This window comes from Adiantum capillus-veneris, chromosome 2, assembly GCF_014529385.1.
Source record: "Adiantum capillus-veneris isolate H3 chromosome 2, ASM1452938v2, whole genome shotgun sequence".
In the NCBI taxonomy this organism is placed as follows: domain Eukaryota; kingdom Viridiplantae; phylum Streptophyta; class Polypodiopsida; order Polypodiales; family Pteridaceae; genus Adiantum; species Adiantum capillus-veneris.
The window spans coordinates 135,936,759-135,964,204 of NC_140932.1; the positions used below are offsets into that span (position 1 = coordinate 135,936,759).

General features: G+C 48.6%; 1 protein-coding gene across 1 annotated transcript in view; it reads right to left on the reverse strand.

Annotated features, from left to right (window-relative positions):
- Window positions 1-27,446, reverse strand: part of LOC147463700 (2-oxoglutarate (2OG) and Fe(II)-dependent oxygenase superfamily protein) — a 119,771-nt gene that overhangs the window by 25,900 nt on the left and 66,425 nt on the right. The window contains exons 9-10 of the mRNA XM_086490335.1: window positions 25,128-25,147; window positions 4,831-4,877 (exon numbers count right to left, since the gene is read on the reverse strand). Coding sequence (XP_086346461.1) covers window positions 4,831-4,877; window positions 25,128-25,147 — 67 coding nt within the window. The remainder of the gene's footprint in view (window positions 1-4,830; window positions 4,878-25,127; window positions 25,148-27,446) is intronic.

A 27,446-nucleotide genomic window follows, 5' to 3' on the forward strand; every position in this document is an offset into this window, starting at 1 on the left:
GAAAGGAGAAGCCAACTCCTTAACAAAAGAGCTGAAAGGAGAAGCCAACTCAATCAAAAGAGCCGAGAGGAGAAGCTAACTCCTTAACAAAAAAAACAGAGCAAACTGATTGTTCTCGGAATGTCCCTCGGAAATTTTTGAGCTAACTTGAGTTGTTTTGTAGATATGTTGTAACCGCGGACGATTACTCTCTTTCAAGGAGGAGGGATGTCACAAACTGCTGACGTGTCCAGACACTGAAGAGAAGAGCCAACCTTCAAATCACAGCCGAGGAGCCTAAACCCTAAGAAGAACAAGCAACAGCAGAAGAAGTCCTACCAACTTATGGGACCCCATCCAAAGGGCCAAAGTGACATAAAGACATCAAAATAAAGCAGGACCCACACACACACACACACACACACACACACACACACGTGGATTGATGACGTGGCAGTTGTACGGACATGCCTAAAATTTCGTTGACAGTGCTGATGTGGTAGATTTCTGCAAAATGTGCTGACAGTGTTGACGTGGCAGTTGTACGGATTTTCGCAAATTGCATTGGTAGATTTTGGCGCTTTTTGGACCAGTTGCTTTTGAGTTTGAAGCTTTTTACTGTAACTGCTTTTCAGGCTAAGGGCCTTTAAATATGAGGTTAGGGCTCATTCTCTGGCACGCTTTCTGGAGAAGGTGCAGAGTCTGCAGTACCGGCTTGTACTGTGTTGATATAATATAAAGAAATACCGAAAGGGGCGCCAAGGTTTGGGCCAATACTCTCTGGGGTACCCCACCACTCCAGCATGTCGTCTCTCTCTCTCTCTCTCTCTCACTTCAGTTCTTATTGAAGTGCTAAAAGTCTATTCTTTTCTATTGGCACGTGGTGCATGTCTTGTGATAGGAACACCAGGAAAAAATAATTCTAAATGAATTATTATAATTTTTGGTGAGAGGGTTTTTCTCATTGGAGACATCCGAGTATAGATATTTCTAGTGCGTCATTCAGAGTGATGACGGGAGCACTATGAAAGGGAATATCTGTAAGGCCACCAAGAACGGGTACTTTTGATGCGTCACATCAAATGGGTGACAAGGAGCATCGGGAGAAGTATTCGACCATCCGGGAACGGACATCTCTGATGCGTCATAGGATGGGTGACATAGAGCATCGCGAAGGAGATTGTTTGGTAGGAAAGGACTAGGTGATGGGTATTCCTAATGCGTCACAAGGTGGGTGACGGGTGCATCGAAAAGGGAATATCCATAGTCAGGAGGAAATTACGAACTGTGTCAGAATTGTGCACAAGGAATGGGCAAGCACTTGAATGAAGATGGGTTCAGAGGAAAGCAGGTTGCTTTTCGGGAAAGCAGATGCTTTCCCACGAGGAAGCCTATGTCTGCATTGCATCTGTGCATGTGGTTGCATCGAGGGACGCTTGGGAAGTGCTCTGTAAGCATTGTTCTCAACTTATAAGGTTTTATTAAGTTTTTGGGCATGTTCAAACCGCTTTCTCTCTCCCTCTTTCTGGCAAAAGAGTAATAAAAAAAAAACCGCCAGCGATCTCTATGCGGGCAGCTAGCGCTCACCTATTCCTGCCGTGGCCAAGGAGCTATAGGAGCATCACACGCCCTCTCTCAGAGTTGCTAGCGCCAGCAAGAGGAGACTCTGCGGCCAAAAGACGCAAGAGATCGCGAGACTACGAAGTACAGAGGTCGCTTTTCCCGCGCAAAGAGCGACATGTATCAATTGTGGATTCGCCAAACGAATTGTGGTCCTGTGTTTGTGTGTTTGCAGGTACTTCATCGCGAAGGAGAAGCGGGAAGGCCTCAGCCTACGCTTAGGAATTCTGGGAACGGGATTCGGAAATTGTCTACGGAGCCTTGACTCCGAGTACAGACGGAAAAAGGATTGAGAGCTCGTCTAACGGACTCTGGGAACAGAGTCGGAAAATAGTTGCAAGGATACCATACCCTGAGTCTAGAAGGTGAGCTCTAGAGGCGAGAACCTTGGTTCTCGAGGATTTGGAATAAGGAACAATAGTTCCTTGGAATAGGGTTTTGCCCTAGGAATAGGAAGCTGAGGCTTCCAGGAACCATCAAGTCTTATTCTAGAACGAACGTGGTAATACATTTGGTTCGAGTGCTTGTATAGACTTCTTCTCAGTAATAAAGATACTATTACGGGGGGGGGGGGGGACCAGCCCATCTTTTGGTCCCCAGTACTGTGTCGATCTTCTCACTCTCTATCTCTCTCACTCTCTCTCTATTTCTCTCTATATATCCTCTGGCTTCAGTATTAAGTGATAAAATCTATTTATCCGAGTAAATTTAATATTGTTATGCGCTCCCGTTTGTGACAATTGCACACGTTTAACAGGCCACTAGTAGAGGGATTACCAGAGAGTTGGATTATGCATACCATCGTGCCTTTGCATAAGGCTGGAGACCGTATGGATCCAACTAACTACAGGACTATTATGATTGGTCATATGATGGCCAAGATTTATGGAGCAATCTTAGAGTCCGAGCTGAGCAAGTATGCAAAGATTGAGGGGATACGAGCACTTGGGCAGGCAGGTTTCAGATGCACCTTCTCTACTGTGGACCATATCTTTATTAAAAGGTGCTTGATAGAGCAATCATGGAGCTGAGGGAGACGCCTTTGTTGTTGCTTTGTGGATTTCTGATTTCCGCAAAGCTTTTGACACGGTTCCTAGAGAGCGGTTGCTACAACGACTCATATCTCTCGGGATACCACCCGACATGATATGGGCAATATATGCTTTGTATGAGAGAGTATCAAGTAGAGTCAGAAGCCCAAGAGGATTATCAGATAGCACCACTAGCATCATTGGGGTGAAGCAGGGCTGCCCACTATCACCTACTCTTTTTGGCATATACATAGATGAGATAGCAGATTATATCCAACAGGGTGGAGGAGCAGGTGTTGATCTCTCAGGCACTCAGGTACATATTATGTTATATGCTGATGACATTGTTCTACTCGTAGAGTCACAGGAGGATCTACAGCTCCACATACAAGCTCTTCGATCCTTTTGTACACAGAGAGGAGTGACAATGAACCTTGGTAATACCAAGGTTCTGATTTTTGACACTTCAGGGACAGTCAGGAGGAGATCAGTATTCCCTTTTGCAGACAGTAAAAGCCAAGGGATTGTGAAACCCCTAGGCCATGCCTCCAACATCATTCGCATCCACTCTAACATTTCCTGATAATGTACCCCAAAAAGAAAGCGGATTTACGGCACAACCAAACTGTAAGAGAAGCAAGGGGGACCCACTCCCTATCCACCTCAAAAGCCAAGGGAAGGTACCAAGAATCAAGATGCACATCTCTCTAACCAAACCAACTTCCCTACGGCTTCTCTAAACTCACTCTCCATGAAGTAATTGGCCTCAATCATTGTCTGTTCCTGTATGGTGTCATAGAGATCCCTCCCTCGTCCAAAAGGAGTCATGTAAAACCCGCACTCTAAATTTGATCATTGGAGCTCTCTCTAGACTAAGGAAAATGTGGCGTGTTCCTGACGACTGCAGGAAAAGCATGTCAACACATACTGGCCCACTCCTCAAAGAAACATCTAGAGATCTTCAAGGACCAACCGCAAGAACTGAGTTGGCAAGATCTCAAAAAGCAGGACATCTGACGGAGATCCAAAGCCTGTTGAATAGTCGAAATCCTCAGCAGATTCTCTCCTGCTCTCCCTGAAGAGTGCCTACTGTGAGGGGCACCTGCGACTCAATCTCCAGGAGATCTAAAGCCTCTTGGATTGTTCTATCCTGGGGCAGCTCAATCTGCACCTAAACTACCATTGACTGATCCTCCTCAATCCCTCTATTCAACTCCCTTGGTGCCTCCTGTCGATCCTAGTCTGGTAACCTCTCCTCTAGAGGTCTGTCTAGGGACTGCTCTACCTCCGCCAACCTCTGTCTCACTACCCTTCTGTAGACTAGGATAGGCCGTGCCTCTACCTGTCTACCTACCTGTCTCTGTCTCTGCTCAACATTGTGCTATTGCTGAACACTCTGATGTTGCTGCTGACTCTGCACAGGGTCCTGCGGCTGCGCAGAGCTCTACGGTGTGTGGTGTGGCTGAGAGGGTTGTCTCCTCCTCCGATCAGTCTGTCTCTGTTGTCGCCCTCTAGGGCATAGGTGCCCCATCTCATGGCATCTAAGGCACCGGTTCGGTGTACCCCTATTCACAATCCTCTACAAGTGCAACACCCCTTTCCACTCAAGAATGATGGTATCTCGAAAGACTCTGGAAGGGGTAGTAGCCAACATTATAGATGGCACATATGTTTGAAGCTGCACTGAATGAATAAATGGTATGCCAAAGACAGAACCCATCTGCCTCAACATATATGGCAATCAAAACTGTGCAGTCAGCTCTGGGAAATATATTTTTCCTGGATATTTCGGAACCTGAAATCTATCTTCAAAAGTAGCTAGTGTAAAATCCTCATACCACGGGTGCACACCAATCTCTCTCTGATATCGAGAGGTGTGTGGCTGACAACTCGAGAGGCAGACCCTGTTTTATCTTATACGATACCTGACTTTGTGCCACACAATTCCAAGCCAAAAATATGATGCAAGTACTTCTATTATGCAAATAAAATAAATCATTTTCAGGAACAAAGGAAATAATTATCGCTGACACCATTCAACAAATAGAAAACTGTTTTTCCTCTCAAGTTCAAGAAAAAACAAAGTGTCCAAACAAATTGAAATAACAAATTATTAATCTTATATTTATAGCCCTTGCAAACAAGGACAATCCCTTCATTAATATTATCGTTAAAAAAACACTCTTATAACTTTAGCTACCTGAAGAGCACAAGGTTCGGCATCCTGATTGACAAGTGTCAACAAACCTGCCAAAAAAAGCTGTTTAGCTTTCTTCTCTAATATAAGACAAGTGGAAACATAATTCAGTCCAAGCCAACAATTGTTATGCTATGAACAAGTAAAGATTCCAAACAAATAAGATGTCATGCAAAACAGTCATAAGTTGATACGCCCTGAAGCTCAAACCATAAACATGTTACTTTTCTAACAAACAATGTGAAATGGTAGATAGCATGGTACCCAGTAGTCACTAGAAATCAACTTGTGAGAAATGTATCCAAGAACCCCTCCCGTAACATGAGTCAAGAAGCTTGACTGGGGAAATTTCCTGTACAAAAGGCTAGACTAGCAACCTTGCTGGTCATTATGTCACATAGTTTACAGGTCGTAGCCCTTATGACCGTGTCTATCCCAGGATTACCTTTTTCTTTTTCTTTTTCTGAGAAAAAGATCCTTCCATTAGTTAATAAAGCTGCCCATAGGGCTACAAACCACCTCTATTGAAGAAGGCTACATCAAAAACATGGGGAGACTCTCCCAGTGAGTAAACAAGTGTGTACAATGAGGGCTAAATCACAAGGCGGGAGGAGGAAAAAGCCACACTAGTGGCTGGTAGTGCCATCTAGGCACACCCTGGACCATGGCCCTGGGCGCCAGAGTCGCAGAAACGCCTCTCTGCGCTCCCGCATCCGGTCGGAACTGCCCTGTAGTCTCTCAAACTGACCCCCAAGAGTGTGAATCAGCTCCAGCCAGAAGTCACGAACAGTCTCTGCCGGTGGGACAGGGCGAGCCTCGAAGATGCGGGAGCAGCGGGCCCGCCAGATGAACCAGAGTGTCAGGCCACAGACGAGCTCCCAACACACCTCTCTCTCACTGCACCACTCCTGGGGGGTAAAGAACAGACTCAACAACTTTAAGCACTTTATATTAAAATTGAATTGAAAGAGATGCACGACACATGAGACACGGAGTGGCGGACTTCCACCCCAAGAGAGCACTGGCCCCAAACGTTGGCGCCCCTTTCGGTATTTCTTTATATTGCTTGAACTCGGTACAATGCCGGTACTCCATCCTCTGCACCTCCTCGTAGGAGCATGCCAGAGAATGAGCCCTTGGCTCAGAGTTAAGGGGCCTTGGCCTCTCAAAAGCAATTACAACCAAAAGCTTCGAGTTCTAAAAGCATCTGGCCCAAAAGCTGGCGCTGAAAATCAGCCAGCGCAAATTACCGAAATCTGTACAAGTGCCACGTCTGCAACATAAAACACAGGCATCCATACACACTGCCACGTCATCATGTCAGCAAAATATCTAGAAGCTCCATACAATTTGCCACGTCATCAGTTTCTACGCAAGGTGTGTCCTACTTTATTTAGGTCACTTGGGCGCCCATCAGACGGGGTCCAAGAAGTTGGTAAAAACTTCTTCTCTTGCTTCTTCTTTTTCTGCTTCTTCTTCTTAGGGTTTAGGCCCCTCCATCGGCGTCTGTAGGTTGGCTCTGTTCTTCAGTGGCTTGACACGTCAGCACTTTGTCACAGAAGCCAACTCAAAGTGGAGTGCAAGGGCCTGTGAGAGTGGACCAGGCTGCAACACCCCAAGTGTACTGTCGAGCTGTGGAAAGAGCTGGCATCAGCCGAAGAACCCGAAGCCAAACCTGTTGTGCTATGGGGCAGTCCCACAGACAGTGACGCTGACTCTCCAAAGTATGTCCACAAGATGCATAAGTTGCCAGGAAGCCACTGTGTATTAGCCAGCTCCCAATTGTTGTAGCTTTGTGTGCAACTAGCCACTGGAACATAATAACTCTCCTCGGCTGCCAGCACTCCCACAATCGCTCCCAAAAACTTGACACCCAGGCGAACTACGTACTAGAAAAATGGGGTCCCAGGGTGATCGGCTGAAGAGAAGGGATCCCGCCAAAACCACTCTCTTGGGTCCTGTGCCAGAGAGTAGCCCTTCCACAGATGGCCACAACTCGCATCCTTTGAAAGAAACACTGCAATCTGTGGACCCTCTACTGAGACTCTGTGAAGGTGACTCTCTCCCTGAGCCTCAAAGAACATGTGGGGTACTGACTCCGAGCAAGCTCGAACTGCAATGAGAACCTCCAGTGCGTGAAGGCCCGCATCAATCCGGGAGTTGCTTCCTCTAGAGGGTGAGCCACTCAGCTGGTAAAGCCTCATGCTATGCACCCCCCTCATGCCTCATAGTTGGATGCTTTGAGCCTCCTCGGGCAAGCTTGAAAACTGAAGTCAGTTGCCTAGAGTGCGAGCAACACCCTCTGACATGGGAACCCAAGAATCATGAGGCCTACTACCAACAAGGTGGCCTCTCTGAGTGCTAACCATGGGGTTCCAAACAAGAGGCTCTCTCAAGTGCTCCTTCGTGTGCAAGTGGGCTGATGCTGCTCAAGGCCGCTCCTCAGCTGCTCCCAATCCCTAAGCAGGCTCGCAGCAAATCTATCCTCCAACCTCCTGCTCAAACCAACTCTGCGCATCTATGTAAAAATCCACCTGATGGATAGGCTCCAAGGGTCGCCCGCATGAGGGACTCGTCGCTCGAGCTCGAAGCCAGTGAAGCAACAACTCCTTCTAGGGCTCCTCCTGTCACAAACTGCTGGCGTGTCAAAGCCTAAAGAATGGGGCCAACTTACATATGCCGGCCGAGAGGCCTAAACTCTAAGAAGAACAAGTAGCAGAAGAAGACGAAGACCTACCAACTTATGGGGACCCCGTCCGATGGGGCCCCAGTGACATAAAGGGATTAAAATAAAGCAGGACCTGCACACACGGAAAAACTGATGACGTGGCACACTTCCAAAAATTGCGTTGACATGATGACGTGGCAGGATGTACGGATTTCCTAAATTGCGCTGGCAGCTTTTTGGCTTTGCTTTTGGACCAGAAGCTTTTGAGTTTTAAAGGCTTTTTACTGTAACTGCTTTTCAGGCCAAGGGCCTTTAAATATGAGGTTAGGGCTCATTCTCTGGCATGCTTCCTGGAGAAGATGCAAAGTCTGGAGTACCGGCTTGTACTGTGTTGATGCAATATAAAGAAATACCGAAAGGGGTGCCAAGGTTTGGGGCCAATACTCTTTGGGGTGGAATTCCGCCATTCCGTGTCGCGTGTTGTCTCTCTCTCTCTCTCTCTCTCTCTCTCTCAGTTCAATTGTTATTTGAAGTGCTTAAAGTTGTTCAGTCTGTTCTTTTCTATTGGCACGTGGTGCCCGTCTTGTGACACCTCCCTTGGAAGCAGTCCTCTGTGACCACAAACTTCCCATGAAGGGCTCTGCTCTGTTGTGTTGGGTCAATGATCCCAAGTCCCCCCTAAGAACATGGTGAGGTGATGAACTGCCATGCAACTTTGGCCTGGGCTACCTGGGTGTCGCGCCTTGACCACAGAAAGTTCCTGATCAACCTCTCCAACTGGTTGATACACGAGCTTGAAAAGACCTGTTGGCCACTACAACTCTGCCCGACAAAGAGAGCCGTGCCAAACTCCAGTGAAGCAGTTTCCTCCCAATGGACAAGAGGAGAGGAGCAGTCTGCTGCTCAAGGGACAAATAGAAATCGAACAGGCTTGGTGATTGATTACAAGGAGTCTCTTGAGTTGTCCTAGTATGTAGAACTCGTCGAAAGATCTTGAAACCTTTGAGTTCTTCTTCAGGCAATAATGGTTAGAAGACGATTGCAAAAGTCTTACTACTTTTTTCATTGGTTAGGCAAAAAGAAAAAAAAATCCTATTGCTTCTCCTTCTTCCTCATCGTGTTTCATACCTATTTAATACTTATCTCTTTGTCTCTCTCGCTACTTCCTAATGTACACACGGTGCTTGTTTGTACAATTTCTATACGCTTCTATGCCCTATCTATGTTCTGATAATTTATGCGCTTTTGTGCTATCTTCACCAAGAGAGAACCGTACTAGACAACAAAGAGGAAGCAGAGATCAAAAGCATCTCTAATTAAGATCTTAAAGAAATTATTTTTAGTATAGAGAAAGAAAAACAAGAAACTTGGCTCGACCACTGTAGATAAAGATCTCCATAGTCAAGGTGGTTGTGTATTTGGGAGTGTATCCATAGCTCTGATACCACTGCTATAGTCGAGAGTGTGGAAGGTACTACAAAATATTGAAAATAACATAATACAAGCCACAAAACGACAAATTTGCGTACTGGCAGATTGCAAAAACGCATAGTCGAAGCTATACACGATCAGAGAGCGAGAGAGTAGGAGACTACGTGCAGTGCACCTCCTAGAACGGAATGCTGCACAGCACGGCGAGAGAGGATAAAAGAATAACACAAAAACTGTGTGCAACCTCCCCTCGTGCAAGAGTGAGCATTTTTCTCTTGTACGCATTTATTTATAGATTTCTTAAATGCTCAAAAATGGATACAGACTGCCTGGCCGAGCATAATAATGATCATAGCTCGAGCACTTGAATAATAAAATGTGCATAAATGTAATATCCTTCCCCATAGCCTATAACTCAGTCATGCTTTTTCCACCTGCCGACTGCAATAAACAACTATATATCAATTTCCATTACAGTTTTGGAGATAAACAGTAATCATGGACGATTACTCTTCTTTCAAGAAGGGAGGATCTCATAAATTGATGACATGTCAAGCCATTGAAGATCCACCGGGTTAGGGCTCTCCGAGCCTAGACCTGCAGATCCTGGCAGAGGCGACTAAACCCTAAGAGCAAAAGCAATTGAAGAAGTAGAAGCAGCAAAAGTTTTATCAACTTGCAGGTCCTCACCGAGTGGGCCTATTTTTAGAATAAGTTCCCACCAACTTATGGGACCCCGTCCGAGGGGGCCCAAGTCCCTAGGACTTTAAAAATATTAAAATAAAGCACCCGCTTTTAGAGTTTGAATCTTTTCATGTACACTGCTTTTCAGGCCGAGGGCCTTTAAATAGTTGCCATGGACTCATTCTTTGGCACATCTGCGCGTATGAGTGTCGTGGACAGAGTGCCGGCTTGTACTATGTTGCAACAATATAAAGAAATACCAAAAGGGGCACCAAGGTTTGGGGTCAGTGCTCTCTTGGGGTGGAACTCCACCACTCTCTCTCTCTCTCTCTCTCTCTCTCTCTCTCTCTCTCTCTCTCTCTCTCTCTCTCTCTCTCTCGCGTAACCTGCTACCACCCGCCTCGCGTAGCCTGCACTCCACTCATGCTGCGCATCCTCCCCCCCCCGCCTGCTGCTATGACAGTGCGCCCAACTCCCCCGCCTCCCCTGCCTGCTACTGTGACAGCGCGCCCGCAGGGACATACATCAAAACCGACCCCCCCCCCCCCCCCCCCCCCCCCCAATTCAGCCTGCAGGTACATACACCCGGCAGAATAAAAAATCAAATTGCAAGAGGAATTTCCACAAGAATTTCCACAGTCTCGGCTTTCCAGATTTTCCGAACCTTCGAAATTTCAAAATCTTGCATTTTTCAGACACATGAGGTGAAGAGCCTCATGTCCATGATGGGGGTGGAGAAGCCCTCGCACACACAAGCTTGGAGAGTGGGCAAGAAGAGTGAAGGTAATGGGGAGAGTTCAAAAGAACGGACTCTCATTTTGCGCTTTCCCTCCATGGAAGAAAAGAAAGACTTTTTAAAGAAGAGGCCAACCCTCAAGAAAACAGGTATCTTTTAAGGAGATGATCTTACGCTCTCACAGCTTGCACATATGAGAGAGGTCATGCCAGAGATTATAGCAGCAAGGGAGAAGGGAAAGTTAGCTTTCTACAGAAATGGACGAGTAGTGATTACAGAACACCGCTCTACATGACGGTGCGAGACCTATGGGACCACTCTCAGGATGGCGGTTTGGAACTGTAATGATTCGTATAGACTTGATGTGGGGGCCTTTGAGGACAGCTTCAGAGACAGAGACATTGTTTTCTACCCAGAGACTCATCAGGCTCCAAGACAGTTGATGCCGCACATATCAGGATACAGATGGGAGACAGCTTGCCGGACATGCACCAGATCTGCGCATGGGACTAGAGGATCAGGAGGTGTAGCAGTTCTTTTCAGAGAGGAGCTCCAACCACTACTGCACATAGTTCGGAGAGATGATCACGCCAGATACTTGTGGGTAAGGTTGAGGGCAGAGACTGGACGTTTCTTGTACATCGCCATATGCTATTTTCCTCCCAGCACTTCAGTATATGCTTCACCCAGAGGACAATCTCCTTACTCTGTACTTGATGATGATATCTGGGAGTTCTCCAAAGATGGAGACATCATACTCCTGGGGGATTTCAATAACCGTACAGGCAGCTCACAGATGGTCTTCTATGACACCTCAGAGGAGATGCTTAGAGAGTTAGGGCTAGAGGAGATGGGACTTGAGAGATGCTCACACGACAGAGAACATACAGAGTATGGGAGATACCTGAGGGAGATGACGACTACTCACAATTTAGCCATACTGAATGGCTTATCGACCTTCCCATTGTCTACAGGTTTTACTTGTTTTCCACATAGACATGGGTCCAGCACTGTAGACTATGTTCTGACACATCCGAGCTTTATCTCACATTCGGGATTTCACAGTGGGGCCTAGGCCTGTAGGGATAGCAGTAGATCATGCACTTTTGACATTATCAATCTCCTTTGAGTACAGTACATCTCAGGCCTCACGGGGTGGTAGACATCCACGCTATACTTTTACACAAGAGACTGACTCAGTCTATGCAGAGGAGATACGTAGGCTTTTATGCACATCAGAGCCAGTATACACAGTGGAGGAGATCACATCTATGCTGACAGTGACATTACATGGGGCAGCGACAGAGGCATACCCACACACTCAGCCTGGTCAGAGACGTCGTTCTGGGCACATACCTCAAAACAGCTGGTATGATGAGGAGTGTCGACAGAGTAGAGCTCAGATACAACGGGAGCTTACATTGGGAGTGATCACCTATAGACAGTCTCGTATTGCTACACGACGACTAGTGCGACAGAAGAAGCGAGCTTTCTTGGTCCACATGGAGCAAGATTTATATCAGCTCTTTTTTTTTTTTTCGAGAAAAAGATCCTTCTATTAGTTAATGAAAGCTGCCCATAGGGCTACATCCACCTCTGCAAGAGAGGGCTACAACACACATGATGGGGAGACTCTCCCAATGAAAAAAAACAGCATATATACAATGGGCCTAAATCAAGAGATGGGAGGAGGGAAAAGCCACACAGGTGGACAATAGTGCCATCTGAGCACCCCCTGGACCATGGAGTAAAACAGCCCAGGGCGCCAGAGACGAAGGAAAGCCTCGCGGCGCTCCCGCATGCGGTCGGAGCTGCCCTGTAGTCCCTCAAGCTGTCCTCTGAGAGTGTGGATCAGCTCTAGCCAAAAGTCACGAACAGTCTCCGCTGGTGGTACAAGGCGAGCCTCAAAGATGCGGAAACAGCGGGCCCGCCAGATGAACCAGAGAGCTAGGCCGCTGATGAGCTCCCAACACTCCGCTCTCTCACTGCTCCACTCCTGTGGAGTAAGGACTGTAGCAGGCTGGAGTGTAGGTCGACCCCCCTGTATCACTATCATCCTGCTGGTGGAAGATAGCTCAAATTGAAGTGCCGGGCCCGTGAGGGTGGACCAAGCCGCCGCCCCCCAAGTGTACTGTCGAGTCGTGGAGAGGGCAGGCATCAGCCGAAGAACTCGTAGCCACACCTGCTGGGCCGAGGGGCAGTCCCAAAGACAGTGTCGCTGACTCTCCACCAACTGGTCACAGGCTGTACATGCGGCCGAGAGACCACTATGTACAAGCCAGCTCCCTACTGCTGTGGCTCTGTGTGCAACCAACCACTGGAACAAGGTGACGCGCCTCGGCTGTCTGGAGTCCCACAGCCTCTGCCAAAAAGCTGCCAAGAACTCAACTGTGAGACCCTCCTCCTGCCAATGACGTGCTGCAGCGGGGCGGGCCTCTCTCTGTGTTGCAAGTATATGACGTCCAAGCCGAACAGTGTACTGAAAGAAAGGGACTCCTGGGCGGTCTGCAGAAGAGAATGGGTCCCTCCATAGCCACTCACCAGGATCCCACTGTACTCGTGCCAGTGGACAGCACTCCCAAGCCCATAGCCTCCAGTGTCCTATCTCAAGAGCTGCTGGGTCAGGGTCTATGACGCAAGTCCTCCCACAGATGCCCACAACTCGGATCCTCTGGAAACAACACTCTGCTACCTGCGGGGCCTCTACTGCAACTCTCTGTAATCGTCCCCCACCCTGAAGCTCGAAGAACAGGGCTGGGACAGTCTCTGAGCAAGCCCTGACTGAAATGAGAACCTCCAGTCGTGTGAAGGCTCCCATCCACCGGGGTGCTACTGGCTCGAGAGGCGTGAGCCAATCAGCTGGAACTGACTCTGAGATGTCCTGACACATGCTCTGAACCCCTCTCATGCCCTGTAGCTGGACAACCTGCACCTCCTCTGACAAACCTGTGAACTCTAGCCAGTCACCTAGAGAGCGCGCTGGACCTGCTGCCATGGGACCCCAAGAAACATGAGGCCTACTCCCAACCAAGTGGCCTCTCTGAGTGCTAACCATGGGGTTCCAGACGAGGGGCTGCCGTAGGCGCTCCTCCGTGCACGTCAGCTGCCGCTGCTCTAGGCCACGCCGCAATAGCTCCCAAGAACGAAGCAAACTCACAGCGAATCGGTCCTCCAGTCTCTTGCTCAAACCAACTCGGCGCAACTCTGTAAAGATCCATCTGGTCGAAGGTTGCCAAGGGCCTCCTGACTGAGGCACCCTGGCACGAAGCCTCTGCAACAAGAACTCCTTCCAGGGCTCCTCGCTTGGAAGAAGTCCTCTGACGACGAACTTCCCAAGAAGGGCTCTGCTCTGCTGTGCTGGATCAATGATCCCAAGCCCTCCCTGAGAACAAGGAAGTGTGATGACCGACCAAGCCACCTTGGCTCGGGAAATCTGAGTGTCGCGACCAGACCAAAGGAAGTTCCTGATCAACCTCTCTACCTGGCTGATACAAGAACTCGAGAAGATCCAGCAAGAAGTGATGTACCACATAGTCGCCAACAACACCTGGTTGGCAACTACTACTCTACCAGCCAGCGAAAGTCGTGCTGAGCTCCAATGTAACAGCTTTCTCCTGATGGACAGGAGAAGAGGAGCAATCTGCTGCTCGGGGGACAAATCCAAACCAACCTGACAATCCAAGTACCGAACTGCAGTCCCTGGAGGAATCCACCCGAAACCCTCTCCTGGCATCCAATCTGGCACAGGAGCACTACCAACTGAGAAAGCCACTGTCTTTCTCCAGTTGATCAGTGCGCCCGATGCACAACAGAAGGTCTCCAAGTCCTGCCCACATCTGTGTAAATTGGCCTCCTGGCCCTCTAAGTACAAGGCTGAGTCGTCGGCAAACTCAGCGTCCAGAAGCTCATCTCCCCGTATAGGGAGTGCTAAGCCCCTCAAACCAACCTGCTGTGACACCAAAAATCTGCTCATCGCCTCCGCATAGAACAGAAAGAGAAAGGGGGCAAGAGGACAACCCTGTCTGACCGATCGTGTGAGCATGAAGCGCTCACCTCTACCTCCTGCCAAAAGCACCTGACTGTGGGCCTGCCTGTACAAAGCTGACACCCCTCTGATCCAAGCCTCTGAGAAGCCCATCCTACGTAGCGTGCCCTCTAGAAAGTCCCAGTCAACTCTGTCGTATGCCTTCTCAAAATCGAGAAGAAGAATCACAAGGTCCTCCCCACGGAGCCGTGCAAGGGCAGAAGCCTCCCAAAAAGTGAAGATGTTGTCAAGGATACTGCGTTCCTTGACAAAACCTGTCTGAGTCCCATGTATAAGGCTCTCCAAAAGTGGTTGAATCCTCAAACTCAGAGCCTTGGCAAGAATTTTGTAGGCTGAGTTGAGAATGGTGATGGGACGCCACTGTCGAATCTCATCCAAGGAGCCACCCTCCTTTGGAATGAGGTAAATCACGCCCTCACTCATGCTATCCGGCATCCCTCCTGTGTGTAGAATGTACTGAAAGGCACTACAAAGATCTGGGCCAAGCAGGTCCCAGTACTCCAAGAAGAAGGTGAAAGTCAGCCCATCCTCACCTGGACAGCTACCACGAGGGAGGGCCCTAAGGGCCGTGTGCAGCTCCTCAAGCTGAAGAGGTAACTCAAGCCTCTGCCGCATCTCTTCAGTCACAAGACAAGGCATCTGTGCCCAGACCTGCTCCCTGCATGCATCCTGTCTCTCTGACTCGGGCTCAGCCGACAGTAGCTCACGGTAAAAGTCAGTAGCAACTGCACGCATATCCTCTGGCTCACAAACAACTGACCCATCGGGTCTCCTCAACTGATTGACCTTGGCATGCGAGTGCCGAGGTCCCACTGTCTCAAAAAAAACACCTGTCACTCTGTCACCCACCTGAGTCCACTGAGATGCCTGTCGGTGGAAGGCAAACTCATGGCGCCTCTCCTCTGTGCAAGCAAGCTCCTGTCGAGCCTGCTGTAGCTGCTCCTCCAACCATGGACTGTCTGGATGCTGCTCCTGCATCCTCTGTAGTGAAGCAATGCCTCGTCTGAGACGCTGCTCCTCCTCTCTCGCTGCAGCCCGTCGAGCCAAAGACTCCTGGAGAAAGAAGTGGCTAAGCTGAGCTAGGCCTGAGGCCACTCTGTCTGCAGGTGGAGCCTGGCTGTCCATGCCCTCTGTCCATAGAGCCTCGACCCTCTCTCTGAGTGCTGAGTCCAACAAGACCCGCTCTGGGATGCGAAGCATTGTGCTCCCTCTCCTCTGCCTGTCTGCCACTGTGAGGATCACTGGTGCATGGTCCGAGAAGGATGTCCCTGCCAGGATGTCCACTGATCCCCCCAAGTCACTGAAGTGGTCACTAGTGTAGAAGCGATCTATGCGCGATAGATTCACTCCTCCCACTCTGCGGTCCGATCTAGAGAAGGCTAGACTCTCTGGAGGCCTCACAAAGCCAGAATGCTGCCATGTATCCGAGACCCTCAACGTCATACAAAACCTCTCCCAAGCTGCTAACTCGACTCCATGCAAAGTAGCATGGCTGCCTCCGATCCTGTCAGAAGGGTCCTCCAACATGTTGAAGTCCCCTCCTACACACCACTGGTCAACCTGTGGCAAAGACTCAACAATCTGTGACCAAAACTCTGCACGAGCACTCGCCACATTGGGCGCATAGATGTTCAGGAAACCCACAAGGCTACCCTGAACCTGCATAGTAATCCACTGAGCCCTGCCTGGTACAATAATCCCTCTGCCCACAATGGCCTGCTGTAATGAGTCCGCAATAGTCATACATACCCCACCCTGGATGCCTCCAGGTCCAAAAGCAGCTGACCAAAAGGTATCATAGCGTCCACGCAAAATCTGACCACATCGCCGAATGCGGCTCTCAGACAAATGGTGCTCCTGAAGCATAAGGAGATCAATCTCTCCTCCCACAAGGCAACGCTGAAGCTCCTGACGCAATCGGCCCCGCTGTCGCTGAAACTGGGGCCCACCTAATCCCTGCACGTTCCACGAGACGATCCTCATGGGGAGCGAGAGAGAACAGATGCTGCCGCAACAGCAAGACGAGCTATCTTCGAAGTAGGCTTGGATGGGGAGTAATCCGCATCCGAGCGTCCTCTAGATAGGCGAGACTGCAGTGAGTGCCTGGTCCAAGCCCAAGTAGAGCGAGCCGTGCGTAAAGCAACCTCCTCTGTCCAGGAGTCCTCATGAATGAATACATAGCAAGGCAAACACTGCGTATCAGCAAAAAAGTAGACCACAATGTGTCTACATCCTGCAGAATCTGGGGGTGTCACCGCAAACTTGGCCAGTGGCCACAAAGTCTGCAGCAAATCTGTAATGCCAAGTTCTCCCATGTGGTGAGAGAACTTGAGAACCTGTGTATGCAACCATCCCACCACTGAGTCGAGGGACCACTCTGTCTCAGTCCTGCCACATAGGGGGAAGGAGAAACCAACTGCTGAGTCCAAGGCCTCTGTCCCCCTAGCGGCGAGGAACAAAGCGTGGACTCTGAAGCAGGCTGCCTCGTGGTCTGCTACGGAATCGCCAAGAAAACGAGTAAACCCGTAATCGAAGAAATCCCAGCGGCGTCGGAGGTCAAAGCTCGTCAAACCACGAGGGATAGCTGCAAGAGGAGAAGTCTGAATCTGCAGTGGGGGCCGCATGAAGGGCTGACCCTCTCTCGCTAGGCGACTCGTAGCGAAGGCGCTGCCAAGAGATCTCCTGGCCGCCGGCAAGGGTCCAGTCTCCTGAGCCGACTGTGGTACTGAAGCAGGAGGAGGGGGAGAAGGGGCTGGGGGGGGCGGGGGAGAGGAGAAGCGGGGTGGGGCGGCAGAGACATGGGGGGGGGCGAGGTGAGGAGTGAGCGGTAGCAGAGGGCGGGGGAGGGCATGAGGAGGAGGAGGGGAGATCGAAAGGCGGAGCGGCTGGCGAGGGTGAAGTGGAGGTGGTGGCTGGCGTAGGGGGCTCCTCCTGCTCAAGAGGACCAAAGCGGTTCCCCGTGGGAACCCACTGCTGCTGAGTAGGCACCTGGGGGCCACTATGAGTGCCACGCTGTCGCTGTGGCCCCTGGCGTCGACGGCCACGGGCCTGCTGCCACCCCTCCTCCGCTGGAGCCCCAGGCTCGGAGGGTGGCGCTGAATCTGTGCTCTGTGTCGCTGGCTGTGGCTGCGGCCCAGCCTTGGCAGGCTGGGGCTGAGGCTGGGGTGCGGGTCGTGGTCTCCTCCGTGGACAGGCCTTCGCTAGGTGGCCCATCTGTCTGCAAATGAAGCACTGGTTCGAGAGACCCGAGTACTCCACACTCTGTCTAAACCAACCCCCACTCACCCTAGGCAGAAGGATGACCTTCGGGAGCGTGTGGGTATCTCTGACCAAAACTCGAACTGAAGGGATGCCAGCCGCCTTGGCAGCTACTGATGCTGCCGTACGAGGTGTCTCCAGGGACAGTTCCGATGCGGAGCCAATCCTGAGAGAAGTGGAAGGTACTCCCTCCGTAAACCTGGAAAGCAACTGAGATGGGAGTCCGCCTCCTCTACTAGCACATCCGAAGACGGGTCAAAACCATGTCGCCACTGTCGAAAATGGGCGCGTGATGCTCGTATGGCCAATGGACTCATAGCTATGACCTTGAGGCCATCTCAGAAGTCCTCGAACTCAATCTGGTAGTAACCCCCGTCCGAGAATCTGGACATCCAAGATCTTGCCCACCTCTGCGAGGAGGCGGCCTGGAGAAGGTCTCGCAGCTCTCCTCTGCTGGGACGAGTGCCGAGAACCTTGCAGATGACAGAAGTCGCCTGCAAGCGTTCTACCTCTGTGGCAAGGCTCGCTTGCTCTGCCGGCGTAAGAGCAAGTCGAATGGTGGGCTCAGCGGGGTCGGGCGAGGGGGCTTCATTGGAGTCCCTCTGCGGTGGAGCATGAGCCGCCATTTGTGTCTGCTACTGGTAAAGAAAAGGCGGAGGATCGTCGACGAAAAAAGGGGGGGAAGACCTATTGGACCGAGCACGCCAATGGTGCTGGCGACGCCCGTCAAGCAAGAATGGAGAGGGAGAAGGCTAACGGTAAAAGCAAGCGAGGGGGCAGACAGTGGGAGGGGGCGGGCTGGCGTGGTTGACTGCGGGAACTGCTTCGGGCTGGCTGGGCAGCAGGCAGCAACGGGGGGCAGCGCGAGGGGGAGGGGGGGGGGGAGAGCTGGCTGAGCTGGGCAGCGGGCAGCTGCGGGCTGCCAGTGCAGCGGACAGCAGCAGGGGTAGCGCGAGGGGAAGGGGGCAGCGCGAGGTGGACAAGCGGGAGAGCAGCGCGAGGGAGTGAGGGAGGGCGATGGCGCAAGGGGGAGAGGTGCGAGCAGCAGCGAGCCTCTTCGGCCAGTCTATTTATATCAGCTCTTCCTTAGTAGAGATTCAGGAGAGGCTTGGCGTCTATTCCATGAGCAGTCTACTCCACCAGTGATTACTTCTACAGAGATATGGGGGCAGTATGCAGCATCTTTATACACTGTACCTGGACAACCACCACTACCAGATCCACCATAGCCATGTCCGGCTACGAGCACCTTCTTTACCACTGAGATGGTAAAGGAGGCCATTGACAGGATGAAGACCAGACGGGCACAGGATCATGAGGGTTTGGTAGCAGAGCACATCATGCATGCTGGGGATTTGTTGGCAGAGATGCTTGCATGGTTATTCAACCGTGTCATATGTGAGGGCTTCCCTGAGTCTTGGAGATTATCTACTATTGTACCTATCTTCAAGACAGGAGACCCCACAGTACCGGGGAATTACCGTACTATCATGGTAGGACACACATTGGCACGGTTATATGCATCCATCCTTGAGCATAGACTGAGCAGTTGGGCCGAGATTATGGGCATACGGGCACCTGGGCAGGCTGGTTTTAGGAGGGGTTTCTCCACACTAGATCATGTCTTTACACTCAGAGCTATCATCGAGGAGGGTCGAGCACATGGTAGACGGATATACTGCAGCTTTGTGGATTTCCGCAAAGCTTTTGACACAGTACCGAGGGCCAGATTGATGCGCCGGCTTATAGAATTGGGGGTACCCACAGAGCTGATATGGGGGATTATGGCATTGTACAGTTCTGTGATGGGTCATGTACGCACGTCAGAGGGGATATCTGACATAGTTCCCTCCACTATCGGAGTGAAACAGGGATGCCCACTGTCCTCTACTTTATTTGGTATGTATGTTGATGAGGTCTCTGATTATATTGACAGAGGTGGAGATAGAGGTGCTCAGCTTGCGGGGACATGGATCCCTCTTTTATTATATGCGGACGATATTGTGTTGATATCAGACTCACCAGATGGTATGCAGAGACATTTGGACGCATTGCATAGTTTTGCAGAGGATAGTGGATTGTCTGTCAACCTTGGTAAAACCAAGGTCATGGTATTTAATACCACGCCACAGTGGGTTAGGAGATCAGCACCTACTTTCACATATGGGCAGGACAATATGGAGTATACTGATGCATACACATATCTTGGGGTGGTCTTTAGTGGACCGAGGTTCACACTGAAAGTGGCAGCAGACACTAGATTGACTCGTGCCTATGCAGACCTAGGCGGTTTAGAGAGGATTTGTTTGCAAGTTCAGTTCCAGGAACCTCGAACAAAGCTCTGGCTTTTCGACACTTTGGTCGCTTCAGTTATGCACTATGGGGTTCAGGTTTGGGGACCGTCTGTTGACAGTGTTGGATGGAGTAATATGGAGAGACCCTTGATATCTATGATTTCTAGGCTGATTAGAGCCAAGGCCTCAGTCCCACATGACATCATACGAGCGGAGCTGGCTGCCCCACCTATGGAGGTTGAGGCTCTCACCAGATCAGTATCATTTGTACACAGCTTATGGGACACCACCAGGGACAGGTATGCCAGGCTTGCTCTTGAGTCATCTAGACAGCTGGCATTACAGGGAGATACATCATGTTGGTATGCACAAATGATCTCATGGTTTCAAAGGCATGGTTTCAGCATGGACAGGCTGCCCCCTTTCCAGTATTCTCTTGATGCACCATCTTTGGCTCTTACACGGATGGAGACTACTAGACTCATTCGGCAGGATCTTATCCAGCTTGATAGCAAGAGGACATGGATAGAGCCATCACCGGAGTTGGGTACGAAGAGGGTTTTCTATAGAGAGCATCTTCTTCAACTCACGACAGACGGATTTGTCACACGTCCCAGTTACATGGACACACATCTATCTCATGGGTTACGATGTGCGATAGGCCAGATTCGCACATCTTCACACCAGCTTGGGATTGAGACAGGTAGATTCAGAGGCATACCAGCAGACAGTAGGATATGTCAGTTATGCCATGGAGAGCCAGAGATAGAGTTTCACTACATATGTCGCTGCACAGTCTACTATGAGATACGGGGACGCTTTCATTGTTTATTCAGAGATGGTTGACTCGTTAGATAGAGTCATGAGATATCAGGATCAAAGATGTCTCGGATTATTCCTACTTGAGATACAGAGACATAGAGACGCTCTATTGAGTGGGCAAAGACAGAGAGAGTCTCAGAGACGCATCTCAGATTTCTTCTAAGTACCACAGAGGCAGAGGGGACACCACCATCACAGAGCTCGGTTCCCACCCATACACACACCAGCGGTACTCTCATTGATCGAGCTATTGAGTTAGGGAGATCGAGAGGACCGCGACTAAGGAGGGGAGCCACGCAGCACCGGAGGAGATTGCGGCAGAGGATCCACAAGATTCTAGCACGACACCCAAAGTGTCGATCAGGATAGGCTTCATACTACTGCTATATTGTATCATGGTGACACTTATCCCCACTTTGTACCTTTATGGCATGATACCATTGATCAGCCTACCAGCCACCCATAGGAGTCGGTAGCACTCCTATCAGTTTCTTTGTTTGTACCCAGACTTGGTACTAGACTCATCATTGTAATCAGTTGGTCTCATAGGTCATTTTGGCCTTTTGTAGACGTTAATATATCATTTCATTTCATTTCTCTCTCTCTCTCTCTCTCTCTCTCTCTCTTCTCTCTCTCTTCTCTCTCTCCTCTCTCTCTCTCTCTTCTCTCAATTCAGTTGTTTTGAAGTATTTAAAGTTGTCTCGTATGTTCTTTTCTATTGGCAAGTGGTGCTCTCCCATTACAATGTGCCTCATTGGAACTTACATTCAAGTTTCCACCAATAAAAAGAGGTAACGAGTCATAAATGTCCTGTGCAGTGTGAGCATGCATTATTTTCGTTGATACATGATAACAAAGGGTAAACATAATCTTCCACAAATATATCTTGTGAAACCAAGATATGTTTTGTTTACGGATGGTATAAGCTGTGACCTTTGCTTTCAAGACTGTAATCAACAAAAATGCATTTGGCAAAAACTCGTATAGCAACATTTGGATTTTTGCAAGGAACTATGCTCGCTACTGCTACTTCGTGCATCCCTCCCCGCTCTGTTTTCGCCATCGCCCACAGCCTCCCTCTTCCCGCCTCGTTGTGCGCTCCCCTCCTCACCTCGTTCATTCCAACCGGAGAACGTCTTTCCTTCTTCGCCCTCACTTGCAGTAGTAGACACAGATGGACAGTCGTGCTCCGCCCCACATGGGACTCAAATGAAGCCCCCTCGCCCGACCCCGTCGAGCCCACCATCCGACTTGCTCTGCCGCCAGCAGAGCAAGCGAGCCTTCCGACATAGGTGGAGCGCCTCTAGGCCACGTTTGTTATCTGCAAGATCATTGGTAGTCAACCCAACCGAGGCAAGGTACGTGACCTCCTCCAGGCCTGTCTCCTAGCAGAGGTGGGAAAGATCGACATACAGCTTCTCGAGCGAGGATACTACCAGATCGAGTTTGAGACTCTCGAGATGGCTGCCAACAAAGTCATCTTGATGAGCCCGTTGGGCATCCAAGCGGTCAGGGCTCATTTGTGACAGTGGCGCCATTGTTTCGACCCAGCTTCCGATGTTCTCGTCGAGGAAGCAGATATGCCCACCTCAGTTTGCTTTCCCCGCCTGAGGAGAGAGTACCTCCCGCTTCTTTCTAGGACTGGTTCCGAGGTCGGGACAGCCCTGGAGACCCCGCGCACGGTTGTGGAGATTGCTTTGCCGTTGTACACCATGCCTCAGAATCACAAATTGCAACTTTTAAGAGACTTAAAGGGAAGATGACTACTGGGCTAGTGTTGAAGTTACGAGCCTTTCAAAAACCTTATAAGGTTTATTAGGACAAGTAGTTTAGGAGTGGTCTTAATGCAAGAGGCCTTGTCATATGAGAGTCAGATGTTGTCAAAGGAACAGAAGGTTGCACAGATTTATGAAAAGGCGTTCTAAGTAGCTATCAAGGCTTTGACTCAATGAAGGCAGTACTTGCTCCGAGTCAAGTTAGCATATCTAAAGGGAAGAAGACTATAGTGGTAGATGCGTTGTCTCGCAAGCCACATATATCCATTGTCACTTTAGTGCATCATCAGGATTTTGATGGGATGCGGGAGCAGTATGCTATAGGCCGGATTTTGGTGCAGAGTGGGGAGACGGTATCAGACTATTCTCTCAAGGAAGGCTTTTTGAAATGAAAGACCATGTTGTATGACATGCGTTTTGCGGTAAAAGGTGTTGACAAAGTATCACAATCATGGAAGTTTTCATACGATGTACGAATGCCCATGTCGTACAATCGTACGGCCATACTTATACAAATACGGTCCAACCTTTTTTTAAAACTTTTGTAGCCTATACCTCGAGTCTTTGGTCTTTAAGTCCACTCCCTTGGTCATTTTTTGTAAGTTTCTTAGGCCCTTTATTCTTAGACCTAGGTATAGTCCTCAATCATGAGGTAATTTGCACATGTTCTTTATGGTTTTAAAGAGTTCTTATAGAAAACACACTAATCTATCAAAATTGTACGATATAATTTGAAAGACACCGTATTTTCTCGGACGAAATCGTATCATATTTTATCGTACAACCGTATAGTGACAACCCTGATCACAATCCTCCTTTTGTTGGGAACAAGGGCATAGAGGCGACACTTGAGGGTGTTGAGAGATACTTCTATTGGCCTCAACTCAAGAAGGATGTGGATGAGTTTGTGCGTACTTGTTTGGAATGTCAAAAAGTGAATTACGATAGGCACAACGTGACAAGACTCCTATGGCCTTTACCGATTCTAGATTGACCATGGGAGAATATAGCGATGGACTTTATCTTTGATCTTCAGGCATTTGGACTATTGTGGATAGATCAGTAAACAAACTCCTTTTGTACCAATGAAGAAACAGTGAAGGTTGATTATTTGGAAAATTTGTTTCTCTCACACATCTTTTGGTTGCATGGGATGCCGAAGTGTGTCGTGTCAGATAGAGATCCCCAGTTTACAAGTTTGTTTTGGAGAGCGCTGTTTGAGAATGTGGCACTTTACACGAGTTCTCTTTGTCACATGCCAATGGACAGTCAGAGACTACCAACTTGGTGGTATTAAGACTTATTCAAGTGCTATATCTTTGAAGATAGGTTTCAATGGGAGAAGTATTTGCCATTGTTTGGAATTTGCTTACAAAAACATTGTTCACACTTCAAGGGGGAAGGCACCACTTGCCATTGTAAAGGTGTCAAAAAGGTTTTACCCATTTTGTGCACCAAGGAATGTAGCAAAAAGCTATGAACATCATGCTCATTCTTCAATTTAGGCCTTCTCCCATAGCTGCCACTTAGGATCCATACTAACACCCTTGGACGAAACAATATGTCCCAAAACTGTATCTCTGACAAAAAGAGCTCACTCTTCAACTTGCAACAAATGCTCTCAATACTCTGCTTTGGTTTTCGAGAAAAACAAAATGTGCTGACAGACTTGACTATTCATCATCCTGTTGAATGTTGCAAGAGCGAATGTGAGACCAAAACATCACAAAATACTTGTACAATCCGAAGGAAGTCCTGAACACGGTCTTGTATACTTATCGATTCTGCTAAAACTACTCCGTTTGAAAACTTCTCCATAAATGTATGGTATCCAGTAGAGATCTAGAATATAAAAGACATTAAAGGCCTATGCATTTGTGCCTCTTACAGGCTGGCATCCACCCATTTTTTGTCCAATAAGCTGGAGGTATGGCGACTCCTTTCATCAGACTCTTTGAGCCTCAAGTCAAAATTTTCCATCAGTAAGTATTCCAGACAGGTCTATAAGGTTTTTTTTCAGTTTTCCAGGCATCCAAACTGCTTTCAGTAAGGGACTATTATGGGAGTTCTGTTGTTCGTTTTCTTTTCCAATCCGACCTCCAGAACCTTTCTTTAGTGAAAACATTTCAAAGAAATGCAATATCACAACTTGTGCTGCTTTTCCAATCTATCCAGAACCTTTCTTTAGTGAGAACATTTCATGCTAGCAAGAAAAGCAATATCACAACATTTGCTGTTGTTTGTCTGCTGTTCCAATCTATCCAGAGCCTTTCTTTATTGACAAAATTTCATGCTAGCAAGAAAAACAATATCACAACATTTGCTGCATGAAAGTCGGAGTTTATTATTTAGCAATTTCATCTCTTTTGTGCTGTTGAGTTGTGTGTATTCCTAAGCCATTTTATATTTCTCCTCTCTGGTTATTTTTCCTACGGTGCACATATAAGCATGTCAAATTCATTTTACTAACATTTCTACTCCCATTCTGCCCTCCTTGTAGTCCAGTTGACTAGTTATTGATAAATTTTAACACAAAGACAGTTACTTGCAGCACTAAATTCATGCCAATTGAAAGAACATCCCTTACCATAATCTGTATGAGCTCCACTGTGTACATTCGGGTATCCCAGAAATCAGCAGCCAAAAAGATAAAGAACAACACATTAGACCAATGTACAACACTAACTCACATGTAAAACCTGGCAAAACATAAAAGCATACACATAACAAGGGCGTCCTTTTCTGTGATTTACAGGGACTTAAAGAACCTCTAGTACAACTCTTAAAACAAAACAAAAAAAAAAAATTGTTAGTATGTCTCCTCTCAAGTAGGAATCTTATGCACAACTGGATCTTTGAAAAATCATAAAGGCTCAACAGTGCATGGAGTGTGTAGTGAGACTAAGTGCGACTGAGTGTGAAAAACTGAAGGCTCAATCAAGGCATTACTAAACTGATAACAATTGATAGCCAATCACCATGATATATACAAGAGCCATATCTCTGTGAGCTGACCAGAGCATCTCCAATGGGAGGATAGAGTGAGAATTGGTGGCCCATGGGTGGTAAGCCAGGTAGGCCAGAGGCCACGCAGATGGTCTAGCTACCACCCGTCTAAACCCAACAAAGTGCTCGTCTAGTAATCTGCCGAAGTCCAAGGTAGCCCAATCCTCTAGTCAACGAGTCGGCCTGCTCAGACCCACTGGTCCACCTCCACTAGCTGGACTAGACTAGAGCCTAGTCCGGCCATCTAGATCTGCTATGTGTGTCTCCCAAGGATATTGATAGCGCTACAACCGATAAGCCCACTGGACCAGAGACTAGTCCAACTCCCATGTCTAACAGAATACAGTAACGCTATAGCAGGGCTAGAGGTTTCCCGCCAGGACCACTCACACCGCCCCAGTGAGTTGCAACAATATGAAAGTTGATTGTGACCAAAACTTTGTCATGAAGAAGAAAACCACTGCCTGCATCAATAATGACCACCCTTGTAATACAAATTCTAAGCTTTTTGACACATAAGAGAAAAAACATTGTTGTGGAGGAGCGAGGGAGCTATGACTGCCTGTTGCTTCTTGTAACACAATTCCTAAACACTTTGTCACATCGAGGAAAGACATTGTTGTGGAGGAGGAAGGGAGATATGACTCATTGTTGCTTCTTGTAACACAATTTCTAAGCTTTTTGACACATCGAGGAAAGACGTTGTTGTGGAGGAGGGAGGGTATACGGGAGGGCACCACGTGCCAACTGAAAAAATAGACTAGAACAGACTTTTAGCACTTCAAACAACTTGAACACACACACACACACACACACACACACACACACACACACACACACACACACACACACACACACACACACACACAGTGCCGGAGTTCCACTCCTAGAACACTAGCCCCAAAACCTTGGCGCCCCTTTCAGTATTTCTTTTATATTGTTTCACAAAGGTACAACTGCCAGGGGACTTTTCCTCTGCTTCCACACATGCGTGAATGCCAGAGTGAGCCCCCAAGGCTCGTATTTAAAGGCCCTTGGCCTAAAAGCATCTTACATGAAAAGCGTGCTCCAAAAGCATCTTTTGTGAAAAGCTAGCACCCATAGGGGCTGCTTCCGCAAAACGCAGGATTTTCGTACAGCGCCACATCAGCAAGTTCTCCGTGATTTACGCCATGTCGGACGATTTTAGGGTTTACATTGGCTCGGCTGGATTGTCCATAAGTTGGGGTCTTTAAGTTCCCTAACCCCATAAGGGTTCTGCCACGTTACCAACTTGTGACAAGGGGATCTATGATTAATTGTTGCTTCTCTAAACTGAGATATTCCCGTACTATTGGATTGAGGTGAAGGTGTTGAGAGGTACACTAGTGGTGACTTCTTTGCTCACTGAGAGCGTGCCTACCGAGATAGCAACAGAGGAACCTGCTCTACAATGCCTACTGGTTACATGAACCCCTTGACCTATAGGTGGCATCGCGAGCGTACATATTGAGAGAACTACAAAGGAACTTTCTATGCAATGTCTATCACGTACATAGTTCTTTGTTTTGCCAATGTGACTATGAAGGGCGCCCACTAGTTGAGAGGCTGCAGACCGAGGGTAGATTAAGGGCCATCGTGGTGGGCTTTGGCAGGAGATTGATAAACGATCCCCCATCTACCACTCCAATCAACTATTTCCAGAAGATGGAGCCTGTGGGCATTCTACAATTATTGAGATGGGCAGGGAAAATTAGTCATGTATGTGGCTCTCTAATACAGGGAAAATACCCGTCACTAGGACCTACCCTCGAGTATGGGGATTGACTAACTCTAAGTGTACCACTCAAGAATTGTAATCAAGCTGAAGTAGATCATAGAGTGAGACTTGCCGAAATGTGTTTTTTGAGGATATCTTCTG